Genomic DNA, 13,539 nt, shown 5'->3' with positions numbered 1-13,539 from the left:
TCCCAATATAAAATATCAATGTTGATACAAACAGCACCTGATATTCTTTTTATCATATAGCTTGGGGAAACCAGTGAATCGAACAATCAAGGGATAACCTTTGGTAGAAATGTACTCTTCCACCCCCCTCTCATACACATCTCTGACAAAAAAAATTCCAATACGAGCTCCTGTAACTGTTGTATGCAACATCACTATCCCAGGACCTCAGAATTTGAAGTTTTGACTGGAAATAAAATCAATATTTTATATACAAAAATTATTGAAAAAGTACAGAACTGCTGGTGAAGTTCTAACCCTGTTGACCTATTGGAGACTACGTTTGCTGTGTTTGAAACAAACATTCTCCTTCAAATAAATTGCATGTCCTTTGTACCAGTTTATTTAATACCTTCGCCTATAATAGTGCCCAGTATATATAATACCTTCGCATATACCTCCCCAGTTACCTCTGAGAGATGAATTTCATCAAAAATTAATTAGTCAGTGCCTGTAACTATTCGAGTAACCTAATGACATATATCACGGAAAGAAGTTTAGATACCACTAAATCATTAAAAGGAGGGCTTAAGAGAATTTTAGACACATTTTAGCAATTAGGGTACCTCTGTGTTATATTATGGTATTCTTTCGCCGCTCTTATCTCTGTAAGAGTTTTTCGTTTTAGTAATGCAGCTTGCAGGAACGACTGTAATAAAAAAGAATCAGTTCAGATTTAGTACCTGGATACGTTGTTGTTGTTTTGTATTCGGACTGTGGCTTGGATTAAGCTTCAACATAGTTTGCGTGCCATGGACTGAGCTAGTCATATAGCCGGCGATCCTTGTGCATCCAAGCACCGTCCATTTCAGTACCCAAATTTATCATCTCTGGCGACAAAACATCCTAGCCCTCCTTCCTTGTTGTGCCGCTGCTGACTGGTTCGTCCTTATTGCAACAGTTAAGCATACAAGTTGCGTCACAATGGAGGATGTAGGGTAACTGCATGTAACCCCCACCCCTCCCCAAGAAATGATTGAAAAGAATGGCAAAACAAAGCATAGCAATGGTCGATACGACCTTTATCCGAGTACTTACCGAAAAGATTATAAATTATATTTTACTCGAAATGTCAGCCGCCACTCCCCCCTCCCTTCACCCCTCTAGACATCTCAGATCTAATAAGTGACTCATATCTTGCTGCAGCTGTAGGTCAAGTGAGCAATGCTACCTTTCATTCGACATGAATCAGGTGGCATCAATTTTAACCGTTTCTGTTCTCTTTATAACTTTCATTTTGCAAATGTACGCATGAGAATATACATCCTTCTTGATATCTCGTATCACATGTGCATCGTTCATTGTTTTTTGTCTCCATTTTTACCACTGTGGTTCCAGGATTTGAAAAGGAAAGGTGTTGCCCCGCGTAATTGCTGAAGCCAACTCCCATGTAGGGGGAACGGGAAAATTGACAAATTAAGAGATAACATGGTGTATTCTGAGACTTATTTAGTAATAAATTAGGTCTATAATTATAGGACAATAGGAAGATTGTGCTAATACTTTTAATTCAATGTGTAAGGTTGAAAGGAAATGTCCACCCACCCACAAATCCTGTGCATCCACACCTGTTTAAGTATCCTAAGAACATCTCGCAACTATTCTTCCATTCATTGGAAATCATTCAGATTTCCAAGATGAAGGATTTAACGAATGGTGATTGATCCGTTTTAGGGCATACCCAAATCTAGCGTGGTGATTGGTTAGAAGGTTTGGTTAAAGTCTTCAATCACATCACAAGGGGTCAGGTTCGGGGGGGGGGGGGGGTGGGGCGGGGGTTCACTGATAACTAGGTGACAATGACGCTGGAAATGGAATATCACGTAAGACATGTACGAAAATTTTCGGCATGTTTTCACGGTTTTTGTCAATGTTCTGTTCATTAAGAATTTTATCACTATTCTATGGTGCAACTTAAAATTGTTTGTAATAAATATTCAGTAGTGTTAGCAAAGGGTTGGGATGGGGCTGTCGTGGCCTCAAAATGCACCATTTGAAGTCTTTTATGTTATTTCTTTCTGGGGAGGACCGCCAGACCCCTCGAATTTTAGAACCCCACCACGTACCTCCACCACGTACCCCCCCCCCCCCTCTTCTAATTTTGTAAGACAGTACATATGTTACTGAAAATAGCGTAATTTCCTCATAAGTAAAAATGACTTGTATACATTATAAAACAAAATGATCTCAACATATATTTAAGACCTCAACTACCATTATATGGCATCACTCATAACGTAAGTCTCATAACTTTAAGATAAAAGTTAATATCTCCAGAGGAAATTAGCTTTCACTGCTTGTCTCCTCGTGAAGTATTCATTTCTGTGCTTGCCTCTCACAAAGCTTTGCGAACCACCCTGGAAAAAGTTTAACATGTGACCATGTGGGCTGATCTATTTTAAGACAGGGGAATGAAGTTACGATTCGCCAGATAATCATACGTTCTTCTGCAATTTTCTTTCTACATGTTGGAACGGGATTTGGGTGATAATGAATTTTGGCATTTCATATGTTAAAATACTACAGAACCTTTTATTCAATTTGGTATAGGATCCCACTTGAAGTTGTCTCGTGTGTGATCTTGACCTTGCTAATGTCAATAAAACGTTTGCGCACACACCGTGTGCAAAGATCAAGTGGTTTGACCATGGTCGTGGACGTATCCAACTTGGTAACTATCGGCGACAACGAGAACACAATCTTAATTTGCCATTTCTACTTGCAACGTAAACAGCGACAATTCCTTACAGACTTTAATGCAGAATAGTTGGAAAGAAATTTCCTAGATGAAACATCGGGAAAAAAAAGTATGGATTCCTTTGCAACTGCATGATATATACTACGAAGGTGAAATCTTATTAGGCCTAGGCTAGTAATGGTAATTATTAAGTAACAGTAACACTGACAGTGAGAGTCTAGTTAGGCTACAGACTGCTGATGTTAATTATTTGTGAGGAAAAGTCGAAGTTTGTCAGTACAATCAGCTTAAGTTAAGACTTAAGAACTGTAATATTGGCCTGATTTACTGTAGTATTAAACATAACGTTAGCTTGCAACTTATTGCCCAGGACCTGCCAGAATTTGATTCATAAGTTAGTTCTTGCCAATTAGGCCTAGGCCTAATTGGGATTTATCATTTACATTGATAGTTTTTGATAGCCTAAAGTAATTTTGTCTAAAGTTGGCTAGGCTACCTCAATGTTTTTCTATCTAACATCAAATTTTTGTTGACAAACACATTTGATAATTACAACAATGTATACAGCATGGCTATACTTATAAATTTATCATCATTTCAGATTTTTGCTCAGATTTTTCAGTGGTAAAGATTGAACTGCTGTACAATGAACACAACAGCGAGTAAAGCACAAGAATACCAGTTAGACCTTAGAAGTGTCAACTGCTATTCAAGTGGAAAGTACCAGTTGAAGTTGGAGGTGAAGGCTTCTGACAGCCAGTATGACCTCAGTAAGGTCAAAGTTGAAAGCACATCTGAGTCTGTTGACTTTGAAATAACAGAGCAAACTCTACAGAGCCAAGTACTGCTGAGTGATGGAAAATTGAAGTATTATTTCCCTAAAGGTAAGATTTTTTCTTCAAACTAAAATAAGACCCTACTGACATGAAACCATGGGCATAATATGTTGAACCCAGCACCCTGGGTCCAATTTGTAGCCTAAACGATGGCGACAGACGAGGATCGATGGGAGCATCAGACCCTGTCCTCTGTGTTAAAATATCAACTTGGGCTTGACCTGGAATCAGGAGTGACCTTAAGTTCCATGTTGTCTGTAACGCGTGTAATTTGACACAGTATTAGTACGTATTTATAGCAGCCCTCTACATCATACAGCTTATGTATGAACTTCCTGTTCGGTGATTAGGAGCACAGGGTCTGATACCAAACTTGAATTCGGGAACTAACGTAAACACATGGATGTTCAAAATCACTTTACTTGATATTATTATACCACATATTATACCACGTTCTGATACATAACACTCCCTGATTGCTTGAAGCAGTTAGCAACTAATTATGTCTTGAAAGAATGGTATAAACAAAACCTTGAACATTGTTACATGTGAAAACCTGTCTGACAAGATTTTAACGATAATTTAAATTCAAACAGCTTGTGATGGTTTCAAGGCCATCTGCTTTATGATAACATGATCTAGAAAAATGAAAAGAGGATTGACCAATTTGGCGTAGCATTTTGATTTTTGTATGAGAAAAAGTTAGCTTCTTACAAAACTTCAACTGCAAATATTAGGCCCTTTTCTGTTGAAAATGATTCATAGTTGCTTCATTTTAACAGTAGGCAATAATTAATTGGACTACATATAATATCCTATCAAAGAGGTCTTAGATTTGTTTCCTCCATTTTAGATTGTACAATAAATATTCAAATTGTATGATAGTTGAATGCAACCTTGACTGATACATGTTGTTTGTTGCTACATGCTCTGTTACTTGTCATCAATTATTAATAGTCATCTAATTTCAGGGCGACCAGAGTACTGTATTAATGTAATCATTGACTTAAGATAAGAATGTTCTGCTAAGACCTAACTCATCGTTTACGAGTTGTCATAGTAATGATTCTTTATAGCTTCAATCATTCTCAGGTTGCGCCAAATGCTTCCAATTAGCGTTAATTCATTTCAGCAACGTGTTTGTCAGAATACTTAGCAACGTCGGTTAAACGATAGGAAAACATAATCGCTGGTAACCATAAACAAAAATATGTTGGGGTCCTACTTGTTTGAACTTTGGATTGAAGTTACCTTTCAAAATCAGTAAACATACATTGCAAAAGCAAACCCATTTTATTTATGTATTACATCTTTTCATATCTTTTATCTCAATTACCGTTACTGGAGATAAGCGTAAATGGGGTGTACAATCATATAGTTGGCTAATAAAGCCTGTCTTAATTATTTTCAGAAATTTACTAATGATTAATGGCACTATAATTGCCATAATTAATATCCAATTAATCCATTGAACTGTTTGCTGTTTCATTATGGATATTTCTTTAATTTTGCTGATGTTGATGTTTGCTCATTTTACATCTGTTTTCTCACAATCAACTTGTTGTTTTATCTACTGTGTTTGGATAATTTACACTTAATCTTCATTGTATCCTCCATACATGTCATTTAATATCTGAAATGGGGTTTCCACACTCGTTGTTTTTGCTTTTCTTTTTGACAGAACTTCTGCGAGAAGATGTAGAGGTCTTTATCTCCCTTCAAGTAACAAGGTATTCTCAGGAGCAGCCATCAGATGAAGGAGCGTCACCATCTTTTCTTACTGGCAAACTGGTCATCCACCCACGCCAACAGAACAAGAAACCTGCTTCATTGAATGAAGAACCCACCACATCATCATCATCACCACATAAGCAGCCCACATCGACAAATGAAATTCCCACTTTAGTTAATGAAGAACCAACATCTTCAAGAGATAATCCTATTCCTTCAAAAGATGAGTCCAACCTGAAAGATGGTGTCAGTGGCCAATTGACAAATGAGCCCCGTCATCCAAAAGATGAACCCAGCCCATCGAATATTGAGCCTTCATCTTTGAAAGAAGGAAATGATCAACTGCTCTCAGACGAGGCAAATTCTCCATCTCAAGAGCTAGCTAATTTATCCACTGAGTCCACTCCATCATCAGTTCAAGACCCCGCCATTACTTCAGGCACAATTAATCTCTACGTCAAATTAGAAGATGAAAATATTCAGCAGTTAGGAGGGAAAATCTGGTACGAGGAGAAATTCAAAATAATGGAGGAGGATGAAGGAAAAGAAGATGAGGAAATTGAAACCGAAGCTGCATCTGCTGCTTTTAATGAAGAAGGACAGAAAGATGATGAAGTAAAGGACAGGGACAAAGAGTCCAAGAGTATTTCACAATCTCCTAAACCAACTCCCGTGTTTCCTGATAAGCAGGTAAAGTGTTAAAGCTAAACTTTCATGTTGCAAAGTTACATGGTCCTAGTCAGCATATACCGTATGTCTCTAAACTCACATCTTCGATATTGGAGGTATGGAAGAGAAAACTGCAATATTTCAAGATACGACCAACGAAAATGTACAGTATAGCATTGTAAAGAGTTCCATATATAGGCCTACATATACTAGTCTAGGGTACATATATGGGAATTGTGGTCTCTGGATAAATGCAAAAGCTTCAAAAACAATTCTTGGAATGCTTTATGATTGTGAGCGTGTGCAATTAATGATATATGGTCAAAATCCTTTTCAAGATTAGAAAAAGCTTCATTTGGGTCATAGCTTGGCAAAGCAAGTTACATTATATGAATAGTGAGGCATTAAAGCACATGGGTTCATACCAAGTGATCACCATGACACGTGTCCTTAGAGACAAGGCTGTAGAAATTTGCTCTTCAAACTGTACAAATAAATAGTTTTTAATTTCAAATTCAATTTCAATTACATTGAATGATGGGGCAGTAAGCTTTTATTGATAGTTATAACCAAAGAATGAAGAATAGAAAAAAAAAGAAAAAAAAGGTGTTAATTGTGAAGGCACTTACAGCTTAGTTAATTACATACAGACTTCCCACTGATTGCATCAACTTTTTTTTTTATAAACCCCCCACCCCCCCAAACACACAAACACATAAAGATGTCAGTGTGTTTTGAGGAATGCAAGGACAGAAAAGGATGGAGAAACAAACATGAATTTGTCTTCTTGAAAAGCTGGAAAAAAAGGCCACTTTTTATCAAAGAAAAAGTTGCAAAAGTATAGAGGGACACCATGATAAATATCACTGCCATCAAACAATGCACAGGTCAGAACCCGGTCACAACTTGGTAAATGTCAAAGTGTTAACAGTTGCCCAAGTTTTCCCTTCGTTTTCAACAGCCGCCTACAGAGAAGTCAATGTCAGAATATGTGCCTAGTCCAGAATCTTCTCGCGTGGGTAAACTCATAGCTATAATTCATGCAGCACACTTACTACCTTCACCACAAACTTTACAGTGTAGACCATTTGTTAAAGGGTAGGTCAATAATTCAAAGTTTTTTTTCAGTTGTTTTTCTTCATCATTATTTAAGACTGCCCTAAGTTGTTGTAACAATAGTACTTTGTTAAGCTGAGATTCCAAACCCTCTTATGGGTAAAATCACAAATATTATTCTTGCGACATCCACACTGCTAGGTGCAAACTTATTTACTGTTGTGTAACAGCAGAATTTCATAATTCTAAATTACATGTAGCATTTGCCAACATAGTCTTTAATGTTATGGTAATTTTCGTGGCCAAATTATGGCAACTGGTTCGCTTAAAAGGACTGGGTAGGTCTTCGCTCAGCCTATTCAGTATTACACACACATAAAGTAGTATAGTTGTGACTGGCAGCTAGTCATTGAGAATCCTTGGGATGTTGTAATATACTAAACAGTAACGATGGTCACAATCAAATCTGTAATTAAACAAGCTTACTTAAACAAGCTTACTTACTTACAAGATTCCTAGCTTACTTAAAAGGGAAAGGCTGAAGCCATGAAGGAACATTTATTATTTTTTCTTGTTGATTTGCAGATTTGTACGATGCTTCAATGGAAATGTTCTAACCTCTGAGAGTAAACATGAAGAAACATTGCCTTCCCAGAATGCATCACTAAGTCCCTTGTGGGAACATCAAATGTGTGTATTGATTGATCAAGCTGATGTTTCAAAAGGTATTTATCAAGTACCAAATGTTGCTTTTACATTATGGACAAGTCTTAATAAGTACCTCTGAAATCTACGATTCTTTCATACTAAATTATTTTGCATGAGAGAGAAAGTCATGTTTGTGAAGGAGGAATATGTTCAGAAAATAATTGAAGGAATCTGCAAAAAATCTAAGTGATGATGAAAATGTGACAATGACAAATTTCAGTGGAAAGAAGTGGGAAGGGGAGGGGGAGAGAGGCAGCAGAGATAATTGTAAGTTCCATCTGCAATAAAATCTAACCATTTGGCCTTGATACCAATAGGTTAAAAAACAAGCTGAATATTCATGGTTATCGTTTCTTTGTTAGCATTTGTATTACATAAAGAAAGAAAAAGCAGTGGCGGAACGTCCATACAGTCAGAGGGGGCGGATGCCCCCCCCCCCTGACGGAATCAAATGGACTACTGGCGCCCTTTTCAGCTTTTGACAAGGTTTTACTTATTCACGATTCTTGACTTTTTTTATTGCGCTCTCAAATACCTATTGACATTTGTCACATTTTGTTGGTGTAATTTTCTGACAAAATGGCGATGATACCTATTTATTCTTCGTTTATCTGCAAATTAGCAAGGCCCGGAAAGGGTCATTTCCTGAGATCTCGGGAGTATCTTTACTCAAAAAATTCTGTATGCTCCGCGCCAACCTGTGGTGGCGCTCCACTTAGATAGTGTCGAAAGCGCCCCTACAGACCATTCTCGCCCCCTCTGACCAATACCCCTAGCTCCGCCACTGAGAAAAAGGGACCAGTATTCAAACTGAGAAACCTGATTTAGATTGTACAGTGATATATTTATGTTCGTTTTACCATAGGCCTATATACAGACACACTAAGCACATGCAGTAGATATCCATGGTTGCCAAGTCATGTTTGTTTTTGCTTTTTTTAATGATTTTTTAACCTTTATGCAAGATTTGATTTCTTTGTACAATTTAAACTATAAAAAAAACCTAAAAAATTTCGTATCTTTAAAATTAAAATCTTTTTCATAAAAACATTAACCCAGTAGTACAAAGATGATGTTTGAACAGTTTTGAAATTTAAAACCTGGAAATCAAGCAGGTTAAGCAAAATAGGATTAACATTGAACACGTTTTGCTTTCAATCAATAATTTGCAAAGAGCAGTTGCAGCAAAATATTGATCTTTATTCTCTAGTTCAGTTTGTTTATTAATTTCTTTTCCTTGGGAGTGGAGTGAGGGTAGTGCTGGAAACAATATACTAGATAAATATTATATAGGTAGTCTTCCAACGTTTTAATTTAAGCAAGATATTGCTGGTTAAAAAAAAGAAAAAAAAAGATGTTTAATATTGCTTTTACAGTATATGAGCTAGACAGATATCAAAATAAAAATATCAAAAAAGTACCTGACTTGTGTGTATTTAAAAGCAGTTATGCCTATACCACTATATATCACACAACACTCATCACATGTTTTCAAAGCTATTGTAATAAGCGTTACAAAAATCCTACTCCTCAAGTAGTTCTTTGATATAACCTTTAAGCTCCTAATAGTGACTAAGTGTCCAGAAGTGAAACTCCTGGTCATCTCTGCAGGGTTTACCCTCGTTTTCATAACACCCAGAACGCTGTATTGAAATCCAATATATTGTCACTAAAACAGCAAAAATATTTGTCTGATATTTACATTACTTTCTTAATCTCTTATCCTTTTTAACACTAATGGTTCAGCAACTCTGACACTACAATTAGCTGATTTTGCGACATCGTCTACGTTATCCGAATTCCAAATACCAATCTCATATCTGGAACCGTTTAACCAGTATCACCTGGATTTGATTAGTGTGAGTCACCCATTCATTGATTAACATTTAACATTTACCTTTATTTTGATCTTTGTAAAGTTTTTGTGTTTGATCCATATCTGGTTTGGTTTATTTGATTCATGTAAGGTCCACTGAAATGTTTTCTTGTTAGTTTTCCTTCATTTGATCTATGTAGCCTGTCTTCAATTTGATCCATATTAGTTTTTTTTTATTTGTTACATGTATCAATGAACCGCTCAATCAATATCTTTTTAGTTTGCCTTAATTTACTCTCTAGGTACTGTAGTCTGTCTTCAATTTGATCCATATAAGTTTAGTATAATTTGATTCATGCAAGGTTCTCTTCAATCAACTCCTTTTAAATTTCCTTAATTTGATCTATGTAATCTTCCTACAGTTTGATCCATATAAGTTTTGTTTGGCTTGATGGTCCACCTAAATTGATCCTGGTACCTTTTCCTTAATTTGATCTGTGTAGTCTGCCTTCAATTTGATCCATATAAATTTCCTCTAATTTGATCCATGAATGGGGCTGTACTGGAATTGATTCCTCTTTAGTTTTCTTTATTTGATATTTGCCCTCGTTCTTTGATTTCTTCATAAAAGTTCCCTTTGATTTGATCGATGTTACTGAGGGCCAATCAGTTTTGATCCATGCTAGTGTTCCCTTGAATTTATGAAATTTACTTTTCCTTGATTTGATCGATTAGTTTCTTTTCTTTTTCATTTCATTGTTATGTAAATATGTCAGCATCCTGATTATCTGTCGGTTACCCTTCAAAGGAGTGATGACAATGCTTGTTTTAATTGTTCTAGAGTTTTATACAGCTTTCAAGTACAATGTAAAATTATATTTCCACCATGTTTTTTATGAATTTCAATCTTGTTTTTGTCCTTATTTTCCAGTCCAATGATCACAAAGAAGATATTCATTTATTTGTGTCAGTCCTTTACCAACCATCTGAGCTCCCTGTTCTTGGAGAGCTGGTGTATAAAGCTCTAGAAGTCAATATTCTCTCATTAGACATGCCAGTCGCTAATCCTGTTGGACCGTTGACAGCAACTGCCTGTCTCTGCAGTGATTACCATGCTAATAGGTATAGTGTTAGTGATTAATGGGGAAAGGGGGGGTGTGTGTGTGTAGAGGGGAAGGGGAAAGGAGGAAGGAGGGGGTGTGTAGAGGGGAAGGGGAAAGGAGGGGGGTGGGGTCTGCATATCTGTTGACATTCCGTAATTTATTAACTTTTACATGCCAAGTATTCATAATATAAAGGCCTTAATTAGAGGACTATGTTTAACAGTTGTGTGCAATGTTATGTGTTTTGCTATGAGTAATAATAGCACTATTACTTAGTTACTGTAGTGTCAAATACCAGATGTAAGTTATACCCCTGCTAGAGTCTGTACTGACTTTCAAAGTAATTATCAACACTAAACCTACATGAATTTCCATGCGACAGTTTTCATCAGCAGAAAAAACCCTGCCTGATTTGTTTATAACAAAACTATATATAAATAATACACTTTGTGGGTCATCTTCTGTGGATGAGCGAACATGCAAATCAGTAATTTGTGGAAAAGGTTGATGTAAAGGAGGTTGGGAGGGGGTGAGAAATGTAGGGAAGGCATAGTGGCTCCTTGCTTTGGTTATTCTATGGTCTAAATTTGAGATATATTTTAGCAACAACAAACTAATCCAACAATTCAAAATAATTGTTTTTATAAGAAGGTGCCCCTGTCTGGCACCTATCTGTTCATTTAACTTACTTTAATTTTAACTTATTTTATTATCCACAATTATAGAAATGTTCTGAAGAATCAAGATGTGCGTCCAACACCTGTTCATTTCCCCAGCCCCCATTCTTCATCTTTTCTGGTTCCCACTGATGTGAGGTCAGCATTTGGTCACACTCAGGTGAGAAAAGCCCTACTGTTATTTGATATTTACACTTCATATCTATATGACATATATATTTCATGCTACATTTTTATTGTCTACTCTTAAGTCATACTTATTGAGTTGCATTGGAATTTGCGATTTGTGACTGCCTCCCCTCCCCCCCCCTTTCGTGCGACAGACCAGGGCAGAATTCCCTGAATCTCCACAAAGTAGACGAAAGAAATGGTTCTGTTGCTACCACATCTGTAATATTGGGGGGGGGGGAATGGAAGAAAAGAGGGCAAAATATTTGAATGGAGATGGTGGGTAGGGTAGTGGTTATGCCATTTAAGTATTAAAAAGGACATAATGGTAAGAGCATTTATTTGTGATGGGAATGTTATGGAGGGACATGTCACTATTGATCAATCACCCTCACCACAATAGGATATAGATAATTTTGCTATCTGTAAGTAATAAAAAAGATTATAGGACAACATTTCTTAGTTTGATAAAGTTGAAATCATATTGTGAATTATGACAAAGGTATATTTTTGGGTAAAGTTGTTGCAAGGGTAGCAGCACACCTCAAACTTTTGCTTCTGTTGTCTTCTGCTTAGATTTCAACTCCTGCGATATCCGAGACCCATCCTCAATGGTATCAACAATTCTTATTTGTCAACCATCGAGATCTCTCCTCAATCTTTACTGATACCTCTGCCCTCATCATCTACCTCTCAGCAGCTGCATCAGGTGAGTCCGATGAAGACCTAAAACATCGACACTATAACCAGGAAAAGGGAGTTGTTTACTCCAATCTGTTCAAGGATGTCTGTCTTTAAAGGGCGGCTGAAGTTGATTACTTAACAAGATTCCTGGAAATTGTCTGCATCTTTTAAAGTCAATATCACATCTTCATAGTAGCATTGTATGTATAACAAAATATGAAGTTTTCAAAATTTGGTGATAGGCCTATTTTGTGAATGGATCTACTGGCAGCAGAGTGCATGATATAATGATGGCCATTGAGCTGTAAATATTTTTGTCTTGCTTTATGATATTTAAATCACTTAGGTACATACTATTCCCTCCCCCCTCCCCCCCCCAAAAAAAAAAGAAAGAAAAGGTTGCACTCTGATTTGAACGCTAAGTACAGAGAACAATGACCGGACAGCTAACCATGCATTCCAATTGATCAGTTTTTCTTACAAGGATAAATTAACAGAATTTTAACAAATTAACAAGAAAGTAAAATGTTTGGAGAACACAGGTCTGTCATATGTTGTCATCAGAAACCTTCCACTGTGACCAACTGCCTGGAGAAGGGCAGGGGGGGGGAGGGGGTTGCTTAGTTCAGGTTACACTCAACAGGGATGTGCCCAGGATTTCCTGAGCGCCGGGTAAACTGATCGCCGTCCTGGGGAAGGGGACTAAGGGGGTCCCCCTCCGGGTTAAGAAATTTTTCAATTTTTGAAGGTGCTCGGATGCCAAATGCTAGCACTTGTGTAGCTTTTTAAGCCCATACTAGTTTTGCTAACAATTTACATTTAAAACTTATTTTTTGTAGTGAAATATATAACGTACCTGGTAAAAGTTATTAGTTTGTTTCAAAGAGATTTTACAAGGGACCGATTGAGAGCCGTAAGTTATGTTTCTCCCATGCGTAACTGATGCATTATTAGTCTGTATGATTTTGGCATAGACAAGGCCCAATTTATGTTGAATATATTGTAAGGAATGTCAGGATTTTATATGAAAATAGTGCTGGGCGGGATTCACCATTTTTAAGACAGTGCTGGGCGGTAATTTTAAGTGCTGGGCGGGGCCGCCCAGTGTGGGCACATCCCTGCTTAATCAATCATATATTTGAGTCAGGGACAAGATGCTGAGATGGAGTTTTAACTAACATCAGTGGAATAGTTTTGCCCTTTGAAAATAAGGGTAACTTTGTGTGCTGCCAGAATATCTCTAAACAAGGTTGGTATCATAATACAACTGTTTAAAGTTGGTTGTGAGATAAAAGTCATCAGATTAAATTAATCAAGTGATCGTCAAACATGCAAAGCAGTTTACCATTGAAAT

At 36.9% G+C, this 13,539-nt stretch overlaps 1 protein-coding gene across 2 annotated transcripts in view; it reads left to right on the top strand.

Annotated features, from left to right (window-relative positions):
* Positions 1-2,593: 2,593 nt before the first annotated feature.
* The window catches only part of LOC139960234 (coiled-coil domain-containing protein 33-like), a 29,179-nt gene continuing 18,233 nt past the window's right edge, over positions 2,594-13,539 (top strand). Inside the window, exons 1-9 of one of the 2 annotated variants that reach the window (XM_071958426.1) lie at positions 2,594-2,846; positions 3,339-3,621; positions 5,255-5,994; positions 6,935-7,071; positions 7,615-7,754; positions 9,484-9,596; positions 10,485-10,675; positions 11,382-11,493; positions 12,078-12,210. In XM_071958426.1, the coding sequence (XP_071814527.1) occupies positions 3,384-3,621; positions 5,255-5,994; positions 6,935-7,071; positions 7,615-7,754; positions 9,484-9,596; positions 10,485-10,675; positions 11,382-11,493; positions 12,078-12,210 (1,804 nt within the window). In that variant the 5' untranslated portion in view covers positions 2,594-2,846; positions 3,339-3,383. Of the gene's footprint in view, positions 2,887-3,338; positions 3,622-5,254; positions 5,995-6,934; positions 7,072-7,614; positions 7,755-9,483; positions 9,597-10,484; positions 10,676-11,381; positions 11,494-12,077; positions 12,211-13,539 lie in introns of both variants that reach the window. The other variant, XM_071958427.1, reaches the window with a different exon arrangement.

This window comes from Apostichopus japonicus, chromosome 19 (genome assembly GCF_037975245.1).
Source record: "Apostichopus japonicus isolate 1M-3 chromosome 19, ASM3797524v1, whole genome shotgun sequence".
NCBI lineage: Eukaryota > Metazoa > Echinodermata > Holothuroidea > Aspidochirotida > Stichopodidae > Apostichopus > Apostichopus japonicus.
This window is presented reverse-complemented; position numbering and strand designations above follow the sequence as displayed.